The sequence below is a fragment of the Rhinolophus sinicus genome, linkage group LG07 (genome assembly GCF_036562045.2).
Source record: "Rhinolophus sinicus isolate RSC01 linkage group LG07, ASM3656204v1, whole genome shotgun sequence".
NCBI classification, from domain to species: domain Eukaryota; kingdom Metazoa; phylum Chordata; class Mammalia; order Chiroptera; family Rhinolophidae; genus Rhinolophus; species Rhinolophus sinicus.
The window spans coordinates 84466128-84493450 of record NC_133757.1 but is presented as its reverse complement, the minus strand read 5'-3'; the positions used below and the strand labels follow the sequence as shown (position 1 = coordinate 84493450).

Below are 27323 nucleotides of genomic sequence, written 5' to 3'. Positions count from 1 at the left end.
ATCTCAGCTCAAGCCCCATTCCCTCCGGCAAGTCCTCCCTGACTCTGTGACCTGGCCCGATTCTTTGGTCACATACTCAGAGGAGCTTCCATTCTCTGTCCTCTGCTCTTATCCCACCAATGACACCAGCAGACCCTGTGGCACAAAGCCGAGGCTCCTGTTCGGTACTGAGTGATGGATAAGGGCTGACCTGAGAACCTACGAGTCACTCACCATCTTGCCCTCTCGTCCAGGGGGCCCGACAGGTCCCTGAAGGCCTCGGGGACCCTGGAAGCAAAAGAAAAGGGGGGTGTAAAGAAGAACAAGGAGGAGGAAGGACTGATTTAAATCATTCCCTAGGAAGGGCGGTAATTGCGAGCATATCCCCAGCCCCTTTGTCATTTTCCGCAACTAGCACTTTACCCCATGGCCCTGGGGGAAGACCCTTCCCATGCAATCCTGTCCCCACCTCCACCAGTCTCACCTGTGGCCCCATGTCTCCCATCTCTCCTTTCAGACCTGGATATCCAGGAAGACCCTTGGAAGAAGAGATGGGGTAACGCGATTAGAGTAGGTCCCCCTCTCCACTGATGGCTCTCCCTCCTCCATGCCGCCTCCTTACTCACCACAGGGCCTGGGCGCCCAGTGAGCCCCACCGGGCCAGGGGGGCCTTTCATAGAGAGCTGGAAAGACAGAGGAGACAGAGCCTCAGGGCTCCCACGAGGCCCCCAACACCCCCCCAAAGGAACCTTCAGAAGACAAATACTTGTCTGTGTCCTGACGAGCCCTTCGTGATCCCTCATCTCCCGATGTCCTCCCACAGCCCCCTGCCGGGCCCGATTGTCCTCCACGAACCTGAGCCTGTTGCAGCACTGCCTGAGCCTGGGCCTGCTGGAAGGAGACTGGGGGTCCTTTGAAGGAGCCACTTGCAAACTGGAACTAGGAGACAACTGGTAGTGAGGGGAGCCCCAAAGAGAGGCTCCCCCCCACAAGGCTGTGCCCCCCCCCCCGTCTTCTTCTTACCGGCATCATGATCACAGTGCCTGGGAGGCCCCGGATCCCATCAATGCCAGGGATTCCTGGGAGGCCAGCAGGGCCCTGAGAGAGAGAGAAACAGAGAGGCAGGGGGGCACAGAGAGATGGAGGTCAGAGAGGTGAAGGAGGAGAGGGAAGAAAGACAGAGAGAGGCAGAGACAGAGAAATGGAAAGAGGGAGGCGAGGAGACAAAGATGAGGCAGAGACAGAGAGATGGAGGCAGGGAGAGAGAGTCATAAAAAGTGGCAGAGACCGAGACAGAGAGAGAGACCGACAGACGAGAGATAAAGAAACAGAGACACAGATACATAGGGAGAAAAACAGAGATGAAAGACATTCAGAGACAGAGACAGACAGAGGGAGAAAAGCAGGAGACAGGCGCCCAGCGACAGAAGGGGAGCCCGAGTGACATTCACCAATGGGGACAAAGACGAGCAGGATGGGTCAGTGCCAGCTCCAGGATGGTATAGACATTCCTACTCCCAACCTCAGCTCCGCAGCCTGAACCCTCACTCCCCAGAAGGATATGCCCTGGAGGAGTCTCTTACCAGTAGACCAGGGTCCCCAGGGAATCCTGGGGGTCCAGGAGGGCCTGAGGGTCCAACCACCCCCTGTTGAGGACAGAGGAATGGAGGTCATGAGAAGGGCAAGGTTTGAGCCAGGCTGGCTTCTGGCCCACTCTTGACCCTGATCCCATGCTGACCTCCCCACCCACCACTGAGCCATTCCTGGTCCCCTAATACTATGCTGACCCACATCAAACCCCTCTGTACCCCAATTCCTATTTTGACTCATCCTTTAAGCCTCAAATGTCCAATAGTCTTCAAACGACCTGGCAATATTACAACTCAATGCCTCATCCCAGGGGCTTAAACACCCCAACTGGAAAAGAAAAACAGGAAGAGGGAAATGCAGCCATGACTCACTCGGGCTCCTGGGGCTCCTGGAGGTCCCTCAAACTGCTGTCCCTGAAGGAGAAATAAGTGTGACCCCCATTCTAGCCCAGATCCCAGTACTTCCTCCCAGCCCAGGCCCCTCACCTGTTCAATCATTGCGGGTTCTCCTTTTTCCCCCTTTTCCCCAGCGCCCTGGGATGACAGTGGAGAGAAAAGAGACATGAGCCCCGAAACTGAGACACAGAACTGCCAGTTAACTGATCTCACACTCATCTCACACACACACACACACGCACTTAAAGTCCATCCTTTGAGCTGCCTTTGCTGTCCTTTCTTCAACCAATAAATTTTGAGCAGCTCAGCTTCCAGCTGCAGCCTGGCCATGCTGTGTCAAGGTAAACAGCACCAACTCTAGGGTGCTATTGGGCAACTTATGCAGCTTCTCGGGGTGTATATGTGATTGTATATGTCCCATGAAAATATGAATAAGTTACAACAATGTTTGGCACATAACAGGCACTCAGGTAAGTTAGTTAGAATTCTTCCCCTCATCCCCGCTCCAACGCCAAGGTTACAACCTGGGCTCCGTTTTCTATCTGCATTATTTTCCAAAGCAATTTCACCTAATTCCTTGGCCAAAGATAGCATCTCTCTGTTGATGAATTCCAAGTCTGTACCGCCAGCCTAGACCATGTTCCTTGAACTCTTCTAACCAATCACCCACTTAACATCTCCATTTGGATGCCAAGCAGGGGTGGCCAATTTAGCACATCCAAATGAGACGCCTGACACTTTCCACACCCTCCTCCCTCAGACTTCCCCATCTTACTCCATGGTCCCATCAGGCATCGACCCAGTCATCCTTTGTATCTTTCTTCACCTGCACCAGCAAGACCAAAATGGTGCATGGCCCAAATCTGTCCACTTTTCTCTACCCCCATCTCCACTGCCCTCATCCGGGTCACCACCCTCTCTGTTGCAGAGACTCCCGGTTTCCTGGCTGCCACTCTGGCTCCCCCTACAGGCCATATGCTGTTCAGCAACCAGAGGAGTTTTTAAAACTCCAGATCCCGTTCCATCTCCCATGTGGCTTCTCATCGGGCTTAGACTACAAGTGGAATGAATCATACTACCCACAGAATCGTCTATTAGCACAATGCCTGTCACATTAGCACAGTGTCTATCCATAAATATTTATCAACTGCACTGGGGGTGGGAAGGCGTTCTAGGCAAAATAAAAAGAAGGCGAAAGAGAGAGAGAGAGAGAGAGAGAGAGAGAGAGAGAGAGAGAGAGAATGTAGCCATGTGTGGCTCCAGGCAGGAGGCCCTCCCCCTACTCAGCCACCCAGACTCACAGGAAAGATCTGGAACTGAGCCCGCGATGACTGTTCTGCTGCTCGGAAGTCAGGGCCCATGGTGGGGCCACCTCCTTCCTCATCCTCTATGGCTAACTCGGTCTCCAGGGTTCCCAGTTCGATTCCACTGCCTGGGTCCAGGCCCTTCCGAGAACATCGGGACAGACCAGTTTGCCCCCGACCTCCTCGCTGTCTGCCAGCGCCACTGCCCAGGACCCTTCCCTTCCAGCCCCATCCATTTCCCACCAACCTCTAGGACAGTGACATTGCGATCAATAGTCACAGTAGTGGTGATGACCAAGGCTGTGGGAGGTGATGACCAAGGCGGAGGCAGAGTCGGAGCTGGTGTCTCTGTTTTGGGGGTGTCAGGGGAGGTCTGAAGAAGGGACGAGGGAGTATCAGGTCTGGGGTCAGGCCAATCAAGACAAAAGGGAGGCAAAAGAGGAGCGAGGCCCTTCACCCCAGCACCCAGTCTGGGGAAGGGGATGTAGAAGGAGTCCCAAAACACAGCAGAATGATGTGGGGAGGGGGCTGGCCCCTAGAAGCAAAGCTGTGCCGGCTGCACCAGGACAACCAGCAGGGCACCCTCTTGTATGGAGGAGGAGGGGGGCTGGGAGGCCTGGACGGCAGCGTGGGGCTGGCTCCAGAGCCCAGTGGTCAGGTTCAAGGTCCAGCACTCAGGGCCAGGCTCCCGGAAGCCTATCCCACATGTCCTCTCCCAAAGCAGAGCTCAGCGGTCAGCCAGCCAGGCCACAGTCAGAGGGAGTGGTAGCTCCTCCTGGCCTGGACAGCTGCAGAGGAACTGGGTCAAGAGCACAAAGAAGGCAGTGGGGATCCAGGTGAGGGGCTGAGATGGGAAAGGAGACGGGTAGGCTGCTCCTGCTGTCCTTGCTCTGGGTCTGAAATAAAAACCTCTTTCTCCCACTGATACTGAGAGCAAATGTAATGCAACCAGTGACCCCACCTAACCAAGGAACCCAGCCAATGGCCTTCACTAGCGACCCCTCCCCAGTGACGCACCAACAAATGACCCCCATCTATGACCCCTGAGTCGTGATCTTTACTAAGAGACCTAACCAATGACCCCCAACAAATAACCCCCATCATTGGCCCCCCACCAGTTATTCCTATAACCAGTGACCTGTCAGTGGCCCCCCAATTAGTGACTCGATCAATGACTCCAACCAGTTACTCTCCCATTCAGTGATCTCCACAACCAATGACCCCAAATGGTGACACCCCCACAATAAGCACTGACTAGTGATGCCCCAACTAATAAGCCCCATCAGTGACCCCTAATCAATGATTCCCCCAACCAGGGATTTTCCAACAATAAATAATGAGCCCAAATAGTGCTTCCCAAACAATGAACCCCCCAACACCAAACAGTGATTCCACTAGCCGATGACCCATCAGTGACTTCCCAAATAATATGAACCCCAGAAAGTCACTCCTCCAACTAGGCCTTCCAATCAGTGATCTCCCACGGATGACCTGCTCAAGTAATGACCCCCAACAATGACCCCCACCCATGAACCCCAAACTAGTGATACCAATAACACCAACAGTGGCCTCTATCAATGTCTGGCAACAGTGACCCCAATAGGAAACCCCCAAACATTGAGGTCAATCAGTATCTCCCTACAGTGACCCCTCCCAACCCCGACCAGCAATCTCTATCAGGGAGGTCAAATCGTGCCCTCCAGTTCCAATTAATGACTCCCCAATAACCCCACCAATGACCCCAAACAGTCAACCCCAAGCAATGATACACTAACTAATCATTCACCCCAGCTGCCCTTAAGCAGCCCCCCTCATCAGGAGCCCTCTAATAATAAGGTACTCCTCTGGGTGTGTCCCCTCCCTCTGGAACCCCAGAACTGGAGGTTGGGGGACAGAGGTGCAAGAGCTCAGAAGACAGGACCAGCCCCGCTGCCCGCCCCCCAGTCATCAGTCAGCTAAGAGAAGTCAAAGGTCAGGGATTGGAGACTAGAAGCAGAGACCTTGAATGAGGTGACAGTGGTCAGTGGGGATCAGAGACCAGAAGTCAGACAGTCAAAGAGCAGAGGTGAGATCCCACAGGTCACTTACCTGGTTCTCCAGAGAGCCAAGAGATGGAGCCACCATCAAAGCCTCCTTGTTCTTCTTCTTCCTGCCCTTCCCCTTACGACCTCGCCCTTTTTTCTTCCCTTTTCCTTTCCCCTTCCGTCGAGGGGGAGGGGATTCTGGCTCACCCTGGGGGACCTGGGATGAGTACCCCAATCAGTCCCAGAGGCCCTCAGTGGAGGCCCCATCACTCAGATCACCTGGGACCGTGCTGGCACATGATCCATGGGCCCTGCATTTTGAAGCCAGGGCTTACCCAGCCTTGTGAGCATGGGTCAAGGTCAATCATATGATCTGAGGCCAAGGGTCATTCAGTTATGTGACCTGAGGTCAAGGTCACTCATGCCTATCTATGATCTGTTCGAGGGCAGGGGTCACTCAGCCCCATGGATGAGGATCAGAGTGTCTTTATTCCTGAGGCCTGGAGCCGGGGATGACAGCCTGTGACGTCAGGACAAGCGTCTCACTCACCCCTGCAGGTGTAGGGTCCAGGTGGTCACAGCCAGGAAGATACTGGTCGCAGGCCTGGAAGGCAGCCTGAGGGTCTGGACTTATCATCAGCTCCTGAATATCTCCCTGGAGAGAGAGTGGGGGTCAGGGGAGGGGGCCACAGGCTGACTCCGACCCCCATTCTGAACACTGAGGCTTGGTGTTTCTCCACCCAGAGTACCCTAAGTATAAGGAGAGGGGGGTCCCACCACAGCCCCCGCGATCACTCTGTCCCTCAAAACAGAGAAAGAAGATTCTATCAGGGTCACAGCAAATCACAACCACAAACCACACCCCACAACATCCGTTCCATCAGAGGCATATTTGTTCCTTCACTCGCAGGCACACGGTGACACCTACTGTGTGCCAGGTGCCCTCCAAGGCACTGCGGAGAAGGAGCAGAACAAGATGGAGGAGGTCACTGGCCTCCTGGAGGTGACATGCACCACAATCACACACAGCAGTCACCAGCCACAGTCACCTCACCAAAAACACACCTGTCACACAGCCATACTACATGCCTTGCCAGCACCCACCAGCACAACGGCCCTGCGTCCTATCACACACAACAGGTGAGGTCACGCATCACAATCTCATCCTCCCACCACAAGCCAAGTACATGCCGTCACAAATCGTTTCGTGGCTCTATAATCTCACAGTCACACACCGCAAAGAAGCACGATGGGGCACGGGGCCCCTCCTCTCCGGGTGCTAGGTGGGAGCTGGACATCTCCCTTTTCCAATCTCTTCTCCAGATCAGGCTGTGGATAAAACTTGCTCCTGCCTTCTGCCTCAGTTTCCCCTATCACTGAAGCCCTACCTCAAAAGTCTCCTCCCCCAGGTCCTGGGTCCCCAGCACAGTGAGTCCAGCTGTACTGATGAATCGAGGCCCATGGCCCAATGTGGGGGGCTGAGGCTCACAGTCCGCCACCAGGGTCACCGTGCCGCCATCCACACTGACTGCCATACGATGCCACCTGCAGGGAAACTGCCTCAGTGGGGGTGCTTCTCACCCCACCCTTCCTTAGACCCCCCCCCATTCTCCCTATACTTACCTGCCATCCATGAGGTTGACCTGCTGGGGGAGGGGGCGGAATGGGTCACCTAGGAGGCGCAGAGCTGGCCCCAGCGCCAGGCCCAGCTGCCGGGCACCAAGTTCATCATAAATGGATAAAAGGACAGACTGATTGGCTGGCTGTCCCCGCAGAGTGATGAGCACGGAGAAGTTCTCAGGAAAGAGTCCCTCTGATGGGGGGACAAAGGTAGAGGGCAGCTCAGATGACCTGGCAAAGACCTGTGCCCCTGGGACGACTGCCCCAGCCCCTCCTGCCCTGACTCACCTGGAAAGAGCTTCCATGTGGGGACGCCTAGTGTGCTGGCCTTGCCCACCCTGAATGCCCGGTCACCTTCTGGGGCCCTCTGGGGGCAGAGGCCAGGCCCCTCAGGGACACCAGCCTGGCCCCCCCTCATGCCCAGCACCTTCAGCACGTCCACAGTATCTGCAGAAAGAAGCCAGGGTACAGGGCAGTTAGAACAAGGCCGGGACTCCACATGAGTGGCTCAGGTTTGGGAACTCAGCCCCCACACTGTGTTTGTGGGTCGGGGTAAAGAAGCAGATCTGGGACCTGCACCCCCTCCCTTTATTACCCCACAGCTCTTCCGGCCTCATTAGCCTGTTGACTCCTGTTTTGTTGGGGGTTTTGGGGGTTTTTTGTTTTTTTGTTTTTTCCTCTTGGTTTTGGTGAGAAAAAAAAAACACTGACCTAGTTCTGGGATGAATCAAAGCTTCCTGGCCTGAGCCCCAGAGCCAGACTGTCCCCCTCTCTGTACTCCCCCGCACCAGCTCCCTGGGGCTGCTTCCCCGGCCTGAAGCCCCCTTGCCAAGGGAAACCCACTTGGAGAGGAGGGGCTCCTTGTACATTCTCCCCCACGTCCTTTCTTTGACCACCACCTCCTCTGAACTGCTTCCTTTGACCATCATCACCAGCGACCTCCTCCCTCTGACCGCCACCTCCTCTGACTTCTCCTTCTGACTTCCTCCTTGACCACCTTCACCCATAACCTCTTCCCTTCCACCACGGCCACTTCAGATCTCTTCTGCTGACTACTCTTTCTCTGACCATCCCCACTGACTTCTCTGTCCTCCGTCCCCTCTGACCTCCTTCCTTGGCCTGACCCTAACCTCCTCCCTCGGACTCGCCACTCTCTGATCTCCCTCCTCTCACTTCCCTGATTCCCTCCTCTGGCCTTCTCCCTCTGCCTACCCCAGTCTCCGCTATCTGACCTGCGACCTCCTCATTATCTCCCTCTCTGACTTCCTCCTTAAGACCCCCTTTCTCTGACAACCTCCTAACTGCCTCCCTCTGACCCTCTCCCTCTCATCCCAGCAAAAGAGGGGAGTGGTCTGGCCCAACGAGATCCTAAGCCAGGCTCTCCTACCAGCCCCACCCCACACAGCCCAGCCAGGGCTAAGTGGAACCACATGGCTTGGGCAGGAATGGGTGGGGCTGCCCTGGGTCCACAGCCCCTGCCTGATCGCCCCTCCCCCCCAGCAAACTGTCCCACTGACCCCTGACCCAACCTCTCGGCAGGAGCCAGATTCTGTCAAATCTGCCCATGACCTCACCCTGGGGGTGGCTCTGCTGATCTCACCGTTGGGATCCAGGGGAGGGGGCTAGACTAGGGGGAGATAGAGGTTTGGATGAGGGACCCCCAACCCAGCTCCTGGGTCAGACTCCTCCTTCTCTAGACCCCACAGAGCCCTATTCCAGCCTCAGCTCTCTTGCCCCCAAGCTCATTCTGCTTTCTTTCTTCTCTCCCCCTCCCCACCCTCTCTCTGTCCCACTTTCTGTCTAGTTTCTCTCTCTCTCTCTCTCTCTCTCTCTCTCTCTCTCTCTCTCTCTCTCTCTCTGTTCCTCTCCCTCTCTCCTTCCCTCTCATCCCTCCCTCCCTCTCTGTATTCATTTGTTCTCCCATCTGTCTCTCTCTGCATATCTCTTTCTCAGTGCCTATCTCTCTGTATCTCTGTGTGTGGACTACTCTCCCCATGTCAGTCTCTCTCTCTCCAGATTCCCCCTCAACCCTGCTGCCATCACCAGCCCCATCTCTAATTGCTTGTTCTGTGGCTGGGCTGTCATTAAGAGGTATTTGGGTCACAGCCCCCTAGGGTAAGCTCTGGGCTCCCAGGCTCTGCTGACCACAAGGGTCACTTCCCCATGGACTGACCATCCCAGCTGCTCCCTCTCCAGGCTAGGGCCCAGGGAAAGGCTGAGATTCATGACCCCACTCAGCGTGGCTCTCCCAGGCTCTCCTCTCTCCCAGACCCCAGTCTCTACCCAGTGGGAAAGGGTCTCGCCTCGAGCAACTGTTCATTCACACTTAAAGAGTCCTTCCCAGCATCTAACCCAAATGTCTCCTGCTTCAATCTTGTGTGCCTTCTGCAATGACCTTTCAGAAACTGACTTCCTTTTCTTTTCATGGCTGGCTTCTTGACAAGGAGACACACAAGAGGCATTGAGTCCTGCCTGCAAAAGTCAGGGGGTGAGAGTCTGTCAAGGACTTTCCCCCAGTCTCTCCCTTGTGAGGTTGAGCGGGATCTGGGTTGTGGAGGCAGGCAGGCAGGGACCAGGCTGCAACATGGCTGGGATTCCTTCAGAAGTGTAAGGGAGCATAGGTGTGAGTGCCTGTGCAAATGTGTATATGTAATACCATGCACGTGCATGACACTGTGCATGTGTGTGACTCTATCTGGACCAGGGAATGGCTGAATGTGTGATCTGTGGTGTGTCAATAAGTGTATTTGGCCTATGATGGAAAGAGTAGGTTTGACTTGTGGCTGTGTGTTCGCGTGAGTCAGCGTTCTGGCAGTGAAGTCACGCAGGTAAGTCTGCGATTGTAATAGTTCAGACTGGAGATGGGGGAGTGGTTATATGTGAGAGTGTGGCCAAGTTGGCGAGTGGGTGACTTGTTGTGCATGTCACTGTGTTGTACGGATGCCAGTGGAAGCATGTGTGAGAGTTTGAAAGCGTAGGAGGGTGACAAAAGCCATGACCGTGTGGCGGGTGGTTGAGGGGATTGCCTGGGCGTGGGCACCGGTGTTTAACATTCCTGGTGTCCCAGAGGGCTTGTATTCCGAATGATTGCCTGAGATTGCACGGCTGTGTGGATGTGTGAGCGTGAGAATGGGGCACAGGCCAATGTGGGGTTATCCACGGAAGCAGGCACCTCCCTGGACTTCAGAGACAGTGAGAAAACGGTGTGAATGTTGTGTGTGTGTGTGTGTGTGTGTGTGTGTGTGTGTGTGTGTGTGTTGGGGGCTGAGTTCACCTTACGGAGGGACTTCCGAGAGGGCCTGGCCTGGGGTCTCTCAGGCCAAAGACATCTCCATCACTACTTCAGGGACCATGACCTTCCCAAACCCTGGGTGCCCCGCACCCGGCACCCTGCGGGCGGGGCGCTGCGTCCAGCCAGATCCGCGCAGCTGGGCGTGCGTCAGCGCTGACTCACCCATCCAGGGGCCCCCCGGGACCCCTGGGGGGGAGGTGCCTGAGAAATTCCTCCGAAAAACACCCAAAGCTCGCTCAGCTTCAGGGAACAACTTCCACTCCAGCCCCCGCCAGCGCTCCGCCCCGCCCCGCCCTGCGCCCCGCCTTGCTTCGCCCCTCACCAAGGCCCTCCGGAGGCCCTGTCCATGGTGCTGATTCCGGCTCTGGGGAGCTAGGGGTGGGGGGAGGGTAAAGGGTGGGGACTGAGGAAGTGGGCGCGCACCAATTGGGGCAGAGGAGGAAAAGGGAAAGTGGGGTAAAGCCTCTTGGGGACACGCAATGCAAAGCCTAAACCCCGATTAACCCCCTCCCATACTTGTCCCACTCACCATCACCCTCAGAAACATCCACTCGTGTCTTCATTGACAGTTATTTACACACCCCAAATCACCACCTCACCCCTCACTGGGTCACCCAGACACACACAGTCATAACGCATAACACACACACGATTATTCTCAAAATCCGCCTCCACCGCACACGGACACACTTGCACACCCACAACTGACAATCACACACTCACCCAGGGGTCACCCGTCACCCATACATATACAATCATCGTCAACTCTCACACTCAAGAATACACACAATTTCACTCCAAATGGTCAGACACACATTGCTACACACACACACACACACACACACACACACACACAAATTGCATTAATTCCCACGCACCCACCACTAAACACGATTACACGTTTCCCCGCCTCCCAGCTGTCACACCCACAAATTGCCCAGAGTCGGACACTCGCACACGGTAGCCACGCGCAATGCGCATGCCCCCCATTCCGGACTCCACCCCGTATTTTGGGACCTCGTTGGATCCTGCACTCCGGGTCCTATCTCTTCCCTCCCGGCTCACCGGCCCTTGTCCGGGGCAGAAGCTGCAGCCAGGCCAGGAGCAGGCAGAGGCCGGCCCACGGCTGGCCCATTCCGGCCGGGCCCACACGCAAGGCGGAGGGGCGTCTGCGGGGCGCGGCAACCGGCTGGGTGTACGCGCTCTCGGCGGCCGGCTTCACTCGGGATCAGCAGGAGACTGCTCGAGACCCCGCCCTGGCGTCGCCCTGCGATCCAGCGCCTGGCCAGGCGGGACTCGCGGGAAGGGGGATGGCTGACAGCTGGTGGGGGAAGTTGGGAAAGTTTGTGTTGAGCGCTGATTGGTCAGATAGGGGTGGAGCCCTGGGCGGGGAGCTGGGCCCTACTTGCCCCACCCCACCCTGGAGGAAGAGGATCACTCCCACCCAGCCCTAGAATTCGGGGTCCCAGGCTTACCCCCAAACCCTTTCCTCCTAACAAGCCCCCTCAAAGGAAATCTTAGCCTTATTCAAACCTTATTCCATCCAGACCCTGGACTTAGGGGGTACTACCTTATAGCAAATCTTTTCTGTGTTACCAAAGGCTCCCAAATGGCATCCCAGCCTCACACCAAACTCTCGCCCCCCTGCCTTACCCCAGTCGTTTTGCCCCATGTAAGACTTAGCAGCCTCAGCCCAACGCTTTCCCTTCGGGTCTCTACATAAGGAATCCTCTTCCCACCTCACCCCAGGTTACAAAATGGGGTTCCCAGATTTGCCCTAAACTTTCATCTCTCCACCCAAATTCCAGAATTGAATATCCTGGCCCCCTCCCCAAACCCTCACCACAGATTCCCAAATACCTTTCTTGATTTCCCCTAAACTCTTAATCTTTAAATAAAGAGTCCCACCTCCATCCCTTGCCCTCCTCTCCCAACTCAGTTCTCCAAATGGATGCCCCAGCCCCAATCCCAATTCCTTACACATGCCCCCATTAAATGGGAGAGTCTGGCCCTACCCCAAAGCGGGCCACTGCTGCAGGGATGGGAGGATCCCTGCTGTTCCTGGGGTGAGACAGAGCCTCCCTCACCCCACTCGGACCCGCCAGTGTGAAGAGGCCCTAGAGCACCAGGTGGAGCTGTCTGGGCAATTGAACGAGTTAAGACACGCAGGATCTGAGAAAGCTTCCACAGGGAGGAACCCAAGGGGAGTATCCTGGGCCCTGAACTGCCCCCGCTGGGGAAGAGGGAGAAGCCAGCAGTGCCTCCCTCCCAGCCTCGGGCTTCTCAGACAAAGAGTCTCTGTGTCCCTGGAGAGGAGGGGTGGGGCCCCATCTGGCCTGAGAAGGAGAAGGGCGCCCCCGGGGTGGAGGAGCAGAGGGAATCTCCCCAAGCTGCTCCTCCTCCCTCCCCAGAGACATCTGAGGCGAAGACTTCTGCAGCTAAAAGACTCTCACAGAGTTTGTGCCCTGCCTTGCTGGGACGTTCCTACGATATCTAACCCCATCTTCTGACGTTTCTGTGCACATTTGAAAGGACCGGTCTGGGACCATGCTCTCTGTCACCATCTCTCCCTCTAATCGGAGATTCTTTGCTCAGAATAGAGACAGCAAGAGAATGCCCCTGCTAATTCCTCACGCTCCCTAAAACTGCCCCCAGCCCTGAATAATTTACAATCATAATAAAAAGTCCCCAGTCATAAGTGTAGCAGTGAGGAGAAGAAACTTTTGAGAGATAAAGGAAAGGGGTATACTGAGGTTAAGGAATTCTCCCCAGCTGCCGGTCCAGGGTCAGTTCCGAATCAGGAGCTCATAAGATCCCTTCACCCTGTGGGGGATCAGTTGGAGGGTGTTTAGGAAGATGGGGGGGGGGTAGGTGCTGGCCAGCAGAGGTCACAGGTCCAGGGAAGGATCAACATGGCCGACTGTCCCCGGACTGTGCTGATCTCAGGCTGCTCGTCAGGAATTGGCCTGGAGCTTGCAGTGCAGCTGGCTCGTGACTCCAGGCAGCGCTACCAGGGTAAGGGGGCCCGAGCAGGGCTGAGAGGGGCAGGGGTAGGAATGGCCTCCAGGACCCTCACCCTCATTCCACTAGCCCTTCCCTTCCAGCTGCTTGGGGAGGACACCCATGGAGACCCCTCCCCACCTCTCCTCATGAATCATCTCCTCACCTAATGAATATTTTTTGAGCATTTACTGGGTACCAGGCACTGTTCGAGGTGCTGGAATTACCGCTGTGAACAAAATAGACCAAAATCTCTGGCCCGATTAGTGGTGTAGTGAGGGAGGGGAGGGACAGACAATAAACAGATTTTAAAATGTTATAATATATCTAGTGCTAAGAAGCAAAACAAAGCAAGGGGAAACATGGTAAGGGGTGGGGGTGGGTGATAATTTTAGAAAGGCTGGTCAAGGGGGTTTCACTTAGGCATTCCCTCAGGACCTGCTCCCCCACCCCGTCCCAGATTACTGCTCCAAGATAAACCTCTTAAGTGAATCTGACCTTGGCAGCATAAGGGGGGCCTCTAGGCTAGGGACTTAGCCTCCTGCAATTCTGGAGTCAGTTGCCCCAATTTGCACCCCACCCACAGAGACCTCTGACTCAGAGCAGGCTGGCGTCCAAGTGGGCAAAGGGCTGCTACTTCAGAGGAAGCTGCAGGGGTGAGGGCATTGTCCCAGTTGGCAGAGCTGCTTTTCCCAGCCCTCTGCCTTGTCTTAAAGACAAGCACAGCTTTGAATACGACAGTCTGAGTGCCAGTATGCAGGGAAGTCATTGTGTGGTGTGTGTCCCGTGGCAGGCAGATGAGTATATAAAACTGCTACAGGATGGTGTTTGTCGAGTGCTTACAATGTACCCTGCTGTGTTTTGCATCTAATAAGATATTTAATCTCCACAAAAACTCTACGGGTTGGCCGCTGTCATTTTCCCCTTCTTAGAAAAAACGGAAACTGAGGCACAGATTGCCAAAGGTTCTTGCCCAAGGTCACCCAGCTGGAAAGTGTGGCACAGCCTGGATTTGAACTCAAACAGCCTAACCCCTGGACCCACACTTGTCACTATACTGTGTGTAGATGCATGTGACCCCATTCATCTGGGCAGCACCCATGAGTCACACAGACCCACAGACAATATGCAAATGCCCCCTAGCAGTGTGCATGTGTGATTGTGGATACACACATGGGGGAGTTACAGACATGTATACAGGTATGTGAGCTCAGCACTCTGACAGACCCAGGTTCAAATCTCAGTTCTAACACTAGGGGTGGGACAGGCAGGGAACATCAACTTGCTGAGCCTTAGTCTGTTAATCTGTATAATGGGGATAACTTTACCTATCTGTTGTGGTTACTATTGCTGAATAACCCCTAAAATTTATGGTGTAAAACAACTATAATCATTTACCTCTCACAGTTTACAAATGTCATGAAGTTGGAAGGGCTAAGCTGGATGGTTCTGACTCAGGGTCAGAGGCTACAACTAGAACAAAGGAGGCTGGAACATGTCAGAGCCTGGGCAGACGTCTCCCTCCCTTCCAGTAATCTCTCTATGGTTTCTGTATCTGGGCTAGCTTGAGCTTCCTCCCAGTGTGGTGGCCTCAGGACAGCTGGGCTGCTAACAGTGACTGAAGGCTTCAAGAGTGAGTGTGCCAACAAACAAGGCAGAAAGTACAGCACCTTTTCTGGCCTCATCTCAGGAGCTATACAACGTCACTTTCACCATATTCTGTTAGTTCCCAGGTAGTCACAAAATTCAAGGAGAGGGGAATGAGATTTCATGCCTTGACGGGAGAGAAGAGTTCTGGAAGAGTGTATGTGATGAAAGATGTTGTGGCCATCTTTGGAAAATAAGTCAGTCACCTAATCATAGGGTTCTTGTGAGGATTAGTGACAGTGCTTTTAACAGTGTTTTAGCATAGTGTCTGGCACATAGTAGGTGTTCAATAAACTGGGACATATGTTGATGTTGTAAATGTGGCTATTCATACTTGCATGTGCACATAGGCACATATATTGACCCTAGGGGTATATGCATTTCTTTTCTCAAGGAAATCTGTTCCATATTTATTTTATTGTCTATCCTACTGGACTATGAATTCCATAAAGGCAGGGACTTTATTTTACTTCATGTAATAGCCTCAGCACCTAGAATAGGACGTGGTATGTAGTAGATGCTCAATAAATGTGTTGGATGGATGGATGGATAAATAAACATGTAAAGATGTGTACACAAGTGTGCATTTGTGGATGTGTAGTGAATGTAAACCTGTGGGTCTCTATCCCTCCGTGACTGCTCATATGAGATCATAGAAAATGCAAGTCCACACATAGGGGAAAGGAGCTAGTGCCTGCCCCAACCCAGCTCTCTGTCCCCAGTGGTGGCCACCATGAGAGACCTGGGAAAGAAGGGGACACTGGAGGCAGCTGCCGGAGAAGCTCTGGGTCAGACCCTCACTGTGGCCCAGCTGGACGTGTGCAGCGATGAGTCAGTGGCCCAATGTCTCAGCTGTATCCAGGGAGGAGAAGTGGATGTGCTGGGTGAGACTGAGCAGCCCCTGGAGTCACTCTGCCCATCTCTGGCCTAAGTACAGAGCCTCATTACAACAAGGTCCTCCCATGTCTGGGCACCAGCTCTCTTGCTTCCCCAGCATCCTCTGACCCTAGACAGTTTATTAGGGATATAAGAAATAAACTAAGACCTGGGGTCAGGTGTATTTTACTGAAGAGAACTTCTCACATATGGAGGAAACGATACGTGGTTGGGAAAATTACTTTGATGAGTCATTTGGGAAAGGGAGCATGATGAAAAGGCAACGCATGGTCCCTTAATGGCCTTCTAAGGAGGGTGGACGTGGCTGTTCTGGTGCAATTTGGGGTCAGAGCTGAATTGCTCATGCATGACAGGGGAGGCTGTTCCCAGAAGCCCTTCCCCCATCCAGGGATCAGGATCCTCTATAACAAATGCTGTATTATATGTGAAGATCATCACGACTCCACATTTATCCACCCAAGATATCCTGGACTGGCCCTGGATTTGGAGTGGGTCAGTGGGTGGGTGGGTGAGGTGATTCAGGGAGTATCCCTGAAGGAGTGACACCAGAAGGGTTGGGGAGATTTCAAAGTAACCCTCAGCATCTCCCCATTAGTGAATAATGCTGGAGTGGGCCTGGTGGGGCCCCTGGAGGGGCTCAACCTGGCTACCATGCAGAATGTCTTTGATACCAACTTTTTTGGAGCTGTCCGTCTGGTCAAAGCTGTGCTTCCTGGAATGAAGAGAAGGCAGCAGGGCCACATTGTGGTGGTCAGCAGAGTCATGGGGCTGCAGGGTAAGTCCTGGGGATCCACACCCGGGAATCCTCCCAGTGTCTGACCCTCCCCAGGCTGGAAGGATGGCAAATAGGTTCTAGCTCATATTCCAAATGAGCATGTATTGAGAAGGATTCTGAAGCTCAGAAGGGAAAGTTCTGGGATAGGTTAACCATGTCTGCCATGGTGCAAGTGTAGGCAGTGGTGGTACAGATGCTGCCAATGGCCATCTACATCCCAGTATCAACCTCACTTCTGGATACCTACAAAAATCTCTCCCAACCATCCCCCAAGACCCAAAGGAACCATCAGAACCCCTCCTGAGACTCCTCCTTGACAAACACCCCTGCCAGACCCCAGAGATGTCTAGATTTGTGACTCTGAGGTTCCACAGAAAAGAGAGCAGTGATTGACTAGTGATGTCTGCTATTGGCCTACTATAGAAACCACCAACTTGCCATCCATGCTCCTGGGTCTCTCCTTCTTCTTCTTTTTTTCTTTTTAAGGAGGGCGCAGCTCACAGTAGCCCATGTGGGTATTGAATCGGCTACCGGCTACCTTGGTGTTATTAGCACCACGCTGTAACCAACTGGGCTAAGCGGCCACCGGGTCTCTCCTTCTTGAACCCCTCTAGACTCCTTCCTGCCCATGAGTATTTCCTCAGACCTGCCCCCCTTCCCAGCACTCCCCTAAGGAATCCACCCTATTAATTTTCCTGCCGTGGAGAAGCTGCGTTTACTCAGCCCTTCCTTTGGCCCCCCACCCAGCTGCTCCCCTGACCTCCAGGGCCACATTCACGGCTCAGCAGGACTGATACAGACCCAGATAAACGGACTTGCCTTTAGGACCCTGGGGATCCCATGCCCAAGTGGCCCAGGGGTTTAGAGGATAGGGGAAAACAGGGGTTTCCTGGGCTGAGAGCAGATGGAGCACTGCTGGGAAGAGGTGGCACCTGGCACCCCAGAGACCCTCATCCTGCCCCTCTATGCTCCCATCACACAATACCATACACCCATCACGTTGACCCTATGTATCCCCCCATTCCGATCTTCAAACCCCCTTCCTTTGCTCAGCCTCCCAAAAACCCCATCCATCCGGACTCCCAAAGCCCATCACTCAGACCCCCAATAGGTCTGCCTTCCTCCAATCCTCTTAGGTGTTGTGTTCAATGACGTCTATGCAGCCTCCAAGTTTGCCCTGGAAGGATTCTTCGAGAGTCTGGCCGTCCAGCTGCTCCAGTTCAACATCTTGTGAGGCAGGCATTTGGGCCGTGAGGGGGAAACGGAGACAGAGACGGGGGAATGGAGGCAGTGCTGGGGCAGACAAGGAAATGGGGGTCATGGAGGGGATGGGAGAATAGGAAGGGATGAAATAAAATGAGAGAAATGGGGGGCGTGAAAAGGAAAGAGGAATGTAATGGGCAAAATGGGGCTGTGACTGGTTTGGGACACCAGACCCCGTACCTCGTCCCTGTTCCCAGCATCTCCCTGGTGGAACCCGGCCCAGTGGCCACTGACTTTGAAGGAAAGCTCCTGGAGCAGGTGTCCACGGCCGAGTTCCCAGGCACTGACCCTGACACCCTGCACTACTTCCGGGATCTCTACCTCCCAGTTTCCAGGGAGCTCTTTCGCTCTGTGGGACAGAGCCCACAGGATGTGGCCCAGGTGAGTGGGGGACCCAGAACCCCAAGACACGGCTCAGGTATGTAGGGGAGCCCTCCCAGCAGAACTCCCATCCCTGGGTCCCAGAGTTCAGGACTCTACCCCACAGGTTATTGTCAAGGTCATCAGCTCAGCCAGACCACCCCTACGACAACAGACCAACACCCGCTACTATCTGCTGACTGCGCTCAAAGCCGCGAACCCCTCTGGCAGCCTGTACGTGAGAACCGCCCACCGCCTGCTCTTCCGCTGGCCACGCCTCCTCAACCTTGTCCTCCGCTGTCTGGCCTGTCGCTGCCTCCCTACCTGTACCAGGGTACAGCCCCGGTGAGCCTTGCCCAATCCTCCCCACCCCTGGACAGCCAGACCTCTTCAGTCCACACCCATCTCAGAGGCCCTACACACTATTCATTCATTCATCCATCCATTCATTTGTTCAGCAAACTCTGCCTGAACTACTCTGTGCCTGAGCGATGCTTAGCCTCCAGGCACAGACTCCTCCCAGGTCAGGGCTGGGGCAGAGAGAGGGAATCTAGGACCCTGGGCTGAGGATCCAGAGCAAGTTGCTGGTGCTGTGTCTGGGAAGGCAAAGGAGGCTTCCCGGAGGAAGGTGCATTGTCCATGGACATTGGAGGGTGAGACAGATTGTCTGATTCAACCTCAGGACTTCATTATCTTGGGCCTGGGAATACAGGTATGATGCAAACACCTCCATCCCCCTCCCGCACAAGCATAGAGTTGGGTTGACTAGGGGTCTCTGGACTTTTCTGGTCACATACTCCATTAGTTGAATGTGTTGGTGCAGACTCCAGCAAGGCACACATATGTTTTTCATAAAATATGGATGTGTAACCACTAACAGTTGCTATATTAACTATTTACTGAAGCTCAATTTCTCTTGTCTAAATAAGAAATTAAAAAGTAGTAGGGTCCACCTCATACCCATGAGAACGCTACTACCAAAAAAAAAAAAAAAGAAAAAGGAAGAAAAACAAGAAGTGTTGGCAAGGATGTAGAGAAATTGGAACCCATGTGCATTGTTAGTGGGAATGCAAAATGCCTCTATGGACAACAGTATGACGGTTCTTCGAAAAATGAAACAGAATTGTGATATGACCCAGCAATCCCATTTCTGGGTATTATCTAAAAGAATGGAAAACAGGGTCTCGAAGAGATTAATTTGCACACCCATGTTCATAGCAGCATGATTCAAAATAGCCAAGAGGTAGACGCAACTCAAGTGTTCATCAATGAATGACTAGATAAACAAAATGTGGCCCTTCCATACAATGAATTGTTATTCAGACTTAAAATGAAAGGAAGTTCTGGGGCGGCCGGTTAGCTCAGTTGGTTAGAGCGCGGTGCCCTTAACAAGGCTGCCAGTTTGATCCCCACACGGGCCACTGTGAGCTGCGCCCTCCACAACTAGATTGAAACAACTACTTGACTTGGAGCTGATGGGTCCTGGAAAACCACACTTAAAATAAATAAAAGTTTAAAAAAAGAAAAAGAAAGAAACTTCTGACACATGCTACACCATGGGTGAACCTGAGGACATCATGCTCAGTGAAATAAACCAGACACTGATAAATACTGTGTGATTCTGTTCATATGAGTTCCCTAAAACAGGCAAATTCATAGGGACAAAAAGTAAAATGGTGGGTCACAGGGACTGTGGGAGGGAGGAATGGGGAGTTAGTGTTTAACAGAGACAGAATTTCAATTTTGCAAGATGAAGAGCTCTGGAGATACATGGTGGTGACAATTTCACAACAATGTGAATATACTTAACACTAACGAACTATACACTTAAAACGGTTAAGGTAGTAAATTCATGTTATGTACATTTTTACCCCAAATAAAATTATTTAAAAAGTAATAGGGGTCCCACCTGAGCCCCCAAGACAGTGGCCTCAAGTTTCTTGGCCCTCCTCTGGAGAATTCGGAAGCAAATGGACTGTCATGCAGGGTGTCATGCAGGGTCCCTGGTCCCGCTCCCTGCATAAGGACGCAGGACATGGTGAGGCCAAAAAGGAACACCCACGGAGACATAGATGGGGGAGTCATACCACTATATTCTCGCTGGCAGCATCCGCCTCTCTGGAATCCATAATCCACAATCTGCCCTTGCTAGCCCCCATTTGCTGCTAGCGTAGCTACAGCACTTATATTAGTGGCCAATGGCTCACTGGTTACAGCTGATGGCCAACTAGCCACAGCTGATGGCCATCCAATCACAGTTGATGGCCGTTTACTACCTGAGCCAGCACCTTTCCACATGAGGCCGAGAGCCTGGAAACTGCACTCCTGGCTCTGTCCCCACATGGACTCTGGGTGTAAATGCTGGCTCTGCCTCCTGTTCACTGGGTGATTCTGGGCAGATGCCTCCCCTGGTCTCATCTTCTGTAAAGCAGGGTGACAACACAGTGCTGAAACAACAGGGAAACTCCCCTCCACAGTTCCGCTTCGCTTGGAGTTAATGTTGTGGTTCAGGTTCAGCTCCAGGTTCAGCTCCTTGGAGTGTCAGGTTCCAGGCAAAGTTGTTTTACTACTGTTTGCTCTGCAGCCTCAGGAGATGGACACTCAGAACCCGCCACACAGCCCCTCCAGTTCATAAATAGAGAAACCAAGGTTGTCAGGAGCAGAGGGAAGGAATAGGAATCGAGTCTAACTCAGTCTATGCTGATCTTCCGGGGGCTCTGGTGACCTAGGACAAGGGAAACTGAGTCCAGGGCAGTAGGAAGAGGTCTACTTGGGGGCTACTTAGTATGTTTTGTCAAATCAACTCCTCCCTTCCCCTCCCCATATTGGACTTTTGAAACAATGTTGGAATGTCTGCAAAAGAATATGGAATTAGATCAGGGTGATGGTTGCACAAACTTGTGAATGTATCAAAACTCAATTGTGCACTTTAAAATGGTAAATTTTGTGGTATGTGAATTATATCTCAATTTAAAAATTAAATTAATTTTTTAGGATACATGAAGTGCATATGTGCACGAGGTCTCTGGATTGCCTAGGAGGCTCACCCAAGGATTATATCAACAAGTTTCCTCCACCTTTGGCTTCTGGTTGTGTTGGGTTCCGCCAATGGGAGGCACTATTGGTGGAGAAAAAAGGGTGGGAGGAGAAAGATCAGAGTATTTATCCTGCAAGTGCCCTTTATTTGAAGTCTCTGTGGATTCGCAGAATCTCTCTAAGGCCCAGCTCCAGTTTCTGAGAATCACTCTTTCCGTTTGTCCCTTTTGACTAAAGATGGTGATGGAACCCCCACAGTTGCCAGCAGGATGGCACTGTAGTGTCCTCCATAGGACTCCCTACCCCCTGCCCTTCCCTTCACAATTGTCTGTCTTCATCACTCCCCAGTTTACTCACTTTGAGTGTGCTATCTCTTTCCATCCAGGACCCTGACTGATGGCATATCCGTACGTTAGATAGCAGAGAAGTAAAAGGCACTCACTAGACCACCACCCGGCTCCGCCAGGAGAACATTATCGATATGTACTGCCTGCCTTATGCCAAAGGGCTCCAGCTGTCCTGAATTCTATGCCCCAAATTCCCTTGCTTTAAAAAAAAAACTCCTTTAACTAAATTATTTTAAAAGACAAAATTTTCTCCTTGCCAAGAAGGAAAAGCCATCACAGTCACTGTAAGTGAAGCCACACTTGATATTTATTTGCAGGGGCATACAGTATTCCAAACCCCATACTCACAGACTCCCAGTGCAGAAACAACCCCAGACCCTCTCTCCCAGCTTCCCTTGCAGCTAGAGGGTGATCATGTGATCCCAGTTCCACTCATCAGATGCACAGGATTTAGAATCGAGAATCAGCCACCCAGAGAAGGCGGGCTCAGCAGGGGAGGGGGCAGAAGAGACAAGACAGTTGCATTGCCAGGGTTGGCAGCAATAGCTACAGCTGCTGCCTGATTTCAGGGGGGATGATTTAAGCTGTGGCCTTAGCTGCTGCCCTGAACTTCCATTTGGTTCCTTTTCATCTTCCAAGGCTGGTGATTGCATGAGCCCCCAGGGTCCAGCCGACAAATTCCTTTGCAGCTTAAATCACCCTGAGTCAGTTTCTGATGCATTTAAGGAAGAATCATCACCAATCCAGATGGCAACTATAAAATTAATGCAGTGCGGGGGAGGGGGGCAGGGCGGCCGTTATGGAATCTAGCTGGATGCTATTGCTATTTTATTTTTTTACCACGGAGACCAACAGAGATTGACGGAAGTTCAAAAGGTGATAAAGATGTTGACATAAGAAACCTCCAAACCTGTAAAGAATTTTTAGGCATTTATTTGAGCCAAACTGATGACAGTTGCTGGGAAGCAAAATCTCAGTGAATTGAGAAAATGCTCTGGAGAATGGCCGTTTTGCAGCTTATTTTATACATTAGAAGGAAGTGACATAAGGAGGGTTACATAAAAGCCATTAGTGATAGATAGATTAAGGGGGTGGGAGAAAGCAAAGTGGGGAAATCACTGGAATTGGATAAAAAGTAAAATGGAGAGACACATACTTCTACATTGGTGGGTACTGGATAGTTAAAAATTAACATTTACAGAACTTAGAGACTGTTTGGGGGGTATAAGATAACAATGAGGGGTTCTGTGGTCTCGGTGCTCTGGTGTGGTAGGTTGTGCCCTGAGGGGTCCAGAAAAGATTACTCTCACAATTAAAAGGTATGTTATCTCAGATGCAAAAAGACAATAGACAGGCTCACTTAAGATAAAGATGGACCTTTGTCAAGGAAGCTACAAGCCTAGGATGTGACTACCTGTCATGACCCTCTTTTAGTTAGGAATTTTTATGTTCAGACCATCCTATGGGTTGCTTTCAGTCTCTGAGTTTGTAGGGCCTGCCATGCTGGCCTCCCCTGAGCTTGTCAGGTTTGGTACTTGGCCCCTTTTGCATCCACAAAGATCTGCTAACCTTTGGTTCTTGATTTCTACACACATACCCAGCCCCCTGTTTTACTCATCTTAGCAAAGATAAGTTGTTCTTGGGGCGGCCGGATGGCTCAGTTGGTTAGAGCACAAGCTCTGAACAACAGGGTTGCCCGGTTCGATTACCACATGGGCCAGTGAGCTGCACCCTCCACAACAAGACTGAAGACAACGAGCTGCCACTGAGCTGCCCATGGGGCGGCCAGATGGCTCAGTCGGTTAAAGCATGTGCTCTCACCAACAAGGTTGCTGGTTCAATTCCCACATGGGATGGTGGGCTGTACCCCCTGCAACTAAAGATTGAAAACGGCGACTGGACTTAGAGCTGAGCTGCGCCCTTCACAACTAGGTTGAAGGACAACGACTTGGAGCTGATGGGCCCTGGAGAAACACACTGTTCCCCAATATTCCCCAATAAAAATTAAAAAAAAAAAAATAGGTAAGTTGTTCTAGTTGCTTACGCCAAAAATCTTGGCGTCATCTGTAGTCCGTCTCTGTCACACCCCACAGCCAATCTATCAGGAGATCTTGTTCACTTGACCTGCAAGATATATTCAGAACCAGCCACTTCACAACAACTTCTGTTCCCCACCCAGGCCTGCCACCAGGAGTACTGCACCAGGAGTATTTCTCACCTGGAGTATTGCACCAGCCTCCTCCCCTCCCACTTTCTGCATTTGCCCCTAACAATCCATTCTTCACATAACAGCCCAGAGATCCTTAAAAAACATCTTTGGAATAGATAAAATGTCTTTTTTTATAATTAAATTATATATTTAAAACAATTCTTCTACTCTCAACTGCCCAATTCCTGATCCCCCACCCCTGCCTGCTATAACTTGCTTGAGTTAGCTATCCAGATTTTCTTTCTGATTATACAAGAAAGAAAGAAAAAACTGATGAATGGACAAACTGTGGTATACACACACATGCAAGGTAATATCATTCCGCCTTAACAAGGAAGGACGTTCCACCTGCTACAGCATGAATGAACCCTGAGGACGTGATGCTCAGTGAGATAAGCCAGTCACATAAGGACAAATACTGTGTGATTCCAGTTATATGAGAAGAGTCATATCCTAGAGACAAAGAGAAGAATGCTGGGTGCCCAGCGCTGGGGGAGGCAGGTAGGGAGTGAGTGTTTAATAGGGACAGAAGTCCAGTTAGGGAAGATGAGAAAGTTCTGGAGATGATGGTGGTGATGGTGGCACAACAGTGTGAATGTGCATAATGCCACTGAACGGTGCACTCAAGAACAGTCACAATGGGAAATTTTATGTTGTCTATATTTTACAACAATTTAAAGAATAAATATAGAGTATATTAGTGGGAAAAACTGAATATATACTTCTTTATTTACTTTTTCCCAAAAAGCAGCATACTATACATGTAAGTGGGGTTTTCCTTCTTTCCTTGAATACTATGTCTTGGAAGTTTTTCCATATCCACCCCATCAGGCATCCTCATTCTTATGCAAAACTACAATATATTCCATTGTGTAGATGGACGTCCTGTACTGATGAATTTTGGGTCTCTTTCCAATTTTTTTGCTATTATATAAATGGCTGCAATGAACAACCTTGTGTGCATACATCATTTCATACATGTGTAAGTTTTTTTGTCATGGGATTACTTGGCCAAAGAAACTGCATTTGTAATTTTTATGAACATTATCAAATTGGGGGAGGACCGATGACCACATGTTAGCATGTTCACTTCCCCACAGACTCATCACGCTGTGCATTATCAATCTTCTAAATTTTTGCCAATGTAAAGAGGAAAAAAATTTGTCTTATTTTTAACTTCATTTCTCTTATTACAAGTGAGGCCAAATGTCTTTTCATATGTTAGGGAACCTTTTGTGTTTCATTTATTGTGGACATTCTGACATCTTTTGTTCAATATTTTTCTTTTGGAATGTTTATATTTCTATTATTAATTCCTAGAAACTCTTTACATATTATGGAGAATAGGAAGTCTGTAATATGAAGTATGACACTTTTTTTCAGTTCCATTTTTTTGTTGTTGTTTTTACTTTTCTGTGGTAGTATCTGTCCTTATTTTTATGTTGCAGTGTTATTCATTTGGAGTGGCTACTTTTGGATTTCCAGTCATAATAACAAAAGACATTCCCAAAATGATTCTATTAAAACAGAAATATAATGTCATTCCTCTTCAAAATTCTCCAACGTTTTCCCCTCTTACTTAGATTCAAATCCACAACTATGAGGCCTTCTACACGATCTCATCCCTGAATATTTGTCTCAAATTATCTCCCACTCTCTCCCTTTCACCCACTTCATTCTAGGAATGAAGTGTCTTAAACATGCTCCGCACACTTCCACCTCAGGGCCTTTGCACTGGCTGTTCCCTCTGCCTAGAATGCTTTTCCCAGGTATCCACAAGACTCCCTCCTTCACCTCCTCTAGAAGGTCAAATGTCAGCTTCTCAGAGAGGCCCTCCCTGATCACCACACCAATAACACCCTATCGCTGTATCCCTTTAACCTGCCTTATTTCTCATCACTGCCATATGCTACAGTTATACACTCCAGTTTGTTTCTTGCCCATCTCCACCCACAGAACATCAACTTCATGGGGAGGAGACTGTTGTCTTTTTGCTCAGCAGTGTCACCTAACAACAGTATGTGGCACAGGGTAAGCATCCAAATATCTGATAAATGAATGAATGGGTGGGTAAATGAATGAGACTCTCCTTGGCCTAATAAGAAGGATTTAAACATCTTTTTCTGCTTCTCACACCACCATGTTTCATCTCTCTTCCAGGTCTTTGCACAGGCTGTTCCTACCTCCCCAGAAACAAAACCATCTTCTCTCCCATCCCTAACCCTTCACGTGATTACTCTTACTTCCCCAAGACTCTTGGGCCTCACCCTAAATACCGCTTCCTCCCTCAGGAAGTCTTCTTTGACTCCCCAGGCTAGTTGAGTGAGGAGGCTGGGCGCTCACAGCTGCTTATTCAAACATAGTTCTCCTAGACCAGGCTGTGTTGGGGATAACATTGTAATTCCCCGGTGCTTTCAGACCCAGTAATCAACCCTGACTGTGACTGCTGAATTATTCTTCCTCCCAGTTTAGCAACAAGCTTCTCGTGAAAATTCTCACGGCCTGCCAAGACCTCCTTGGACCAGGAAGTGAGGTACGCGATGCCGTTAGGGATCAGGAAGCAAGGCCAGTTCCCGAAGCCTTGGGGAGAACAAGTGGGGTGATCAGAAGCCCTTGGGAACCAAGAAATGACCGGAGGAGCCTGAGCTGAGACTGGAAGTGACCAACCTGGGCACTTCCCGGCTGCATTCTCCAAGCTAAGAAACTCCTGTCACCTCCTACCTGAGCAAGAAATAGCATGTCTCTGAGCCTCAGTTTCCTCATCTGTAAAATGGACGTGCTTCTGGTGACAAAGTCCTTACTGAGTGCCAGAACTTAGTAGCTGTTTCAGAAATGACAGTCATTCGATGTGATGTTGATGTGGGTATTATTCCTTGCCTCCAAGGTCCAGCCTGGCCTTTACAGGGAAGCCTCGGCTGGAAGCCCTGGAGGAGAAAACAGAGGCCACACCTCCAAGTAAGGCCGCTCCTCCCGTCCTGGTCTCCTGGCTGCAAACCCGGGGTTCCAGGGAGACGGAATCTGAGCAGCAGCAGATGCTCGGGGCGAGCGGCCAACGCTCTCCGCCACCAGCATTCCTGCAGGAAGCCGAGCGCTACTCGGCGTCTGGCCGGAGGCTCGCTGGCGCCCTCTCGTGGCTAGACTTGACCATAACGGCTGGAGCGGGGCCCTCAGCGGCTCTCTTCACCACCTACCCTCCTCCCATTCCCTGTTAAGCCCGGGTTCAGGAGCTCAGCTCCATCACTTAACTGCTGTGACCCTGGGAAAGTCATTTAGCCTCCCTGTACTTCAGTCCTAGCTACAAAATTTGCGACAGGACACTTTACCCACTGCCTCAAAGAGACAGGTGGGAGGGACTGAGGATAGAGCCCCTACTGTTCCTTGCCTTTGGACAAATCCCTGTCCTGGACACCTGGGAACACACAGGACGGGGTGTGGGAGGTACATGGACACCCTGTGTGGGGATGTGTGAAAGGGAGGACTCACTCCCACCTAAGGAGAGCCAAACAGAACAAGTGGAGATTCCCTGAGAGCCTGGGACAGCAGTGGAACATGCCACCCCAAATGAACGCCAGTGTTCTAGAACCA

At 51.6% G+C, this 27323-nt stretch overlaps 2 protein-coding genes across 6 annotated transcripts in view; one reads left to right on the top strand and one right to left on the bottom strand.

Moving 5' to 3' along the window:
* The window catches only part of COL5A3 (collagen type V alpha 3 chain), a 74501-nt gene that overhangs the window by 24509 nt on the left and 22669 nt on the right, over positions 1-27323 (bottom strand). The window contains exons 2-17 of one of the 5 annotated variants that reach the window (XM_074338208.1): positions 11270-11525; positions 7201-7359; positions 6916-7105; positions 6681-6837; positions 5843-5947; positions 5357-5509; positions 3516-3641; positions 3266-3409; positions 2055-2102; positions 1941-1982; positions 1563-1625; positions 1003-1077; positions 835-918; positions 606-662; positions 464-517; positions 214-267 (exon numbers count right to left, since the gene is read on the bottom strand). In XM_074338208.1, the coding sequence (XP_074194309.1) occupies positions 214-267; positions 464-517; positions 606-662; positions 835-918; positions 1003-1077; positions 1563-1625; positions 1941-1982; positions 2055-2102; positions 3266-3409; positions 3516-3641; positions 5357-5509; positions 5843-5947; positions 6681-6837; positions 6916-7105; positions 7201-7359; positions 11270-11339 (1581 nt within the window). In that variant the 5' untranslated portion in view covers positions 11340-11525. Of the gene's footprint in view, positions 1-213; positions 268-463; positions 518-605; positions 663-834; positions 919-1002; positions 1078-1562; positions 1626-1940; positions 2103-3265; positions 3410-3515; positions 3642-5356; positions 5510-5842; positions 5948-6680; positions 6838-6915; positions 7106-7200; positions 7360-7623; positions 7645-11269; positions 11526-27323 lie in introns of those variants that run through there. The other 4 variants (XM_074338209.1, XM_074338206.1, XM_074338207.1 and 1 more) reach the window with 4 other exon arrangements.
* RDH8 (retinol dehydrogenase 8) lies at positions 13117-18495 on the top strand. Its single transcript, XM_019744958.2, has 6 exons — positions 13117-13219; positions 15574-15735; positions 16344-16523; positions 17660-17753; positions 17984-18167; positions 18274-18495. Exons 1-6 carry the CDS (start codon positions 13117-13119, stop codon positions 18493-18495), a joined length of 945 nt encoding a protein of 314 aa, XP_019600517.2.

Coding starts and splice junctions, on each gene's coding strand:
- RDH8 (XM_019744958.2), top strand. CDS start 13,117: ATGGCCGACTGTCCCCGGACTGTGCTGATCTCAGGCTGCTCGTCAGGA. Junction 16,524..17,659: donor CAGAGTCATGGGGCTGCAGG/GTAAGTCCTGGG, acceptor CAATCCTCTTAG/GTGTTGTGTTCAATGACGTC. Junction 17,754..17,983: donor CTGCTCCAGTTCAACATCTT/GTGAGGCAGGCA, acceptor CCCTGTTCCCAG/CATCTCCCTGGTGGAACCCG.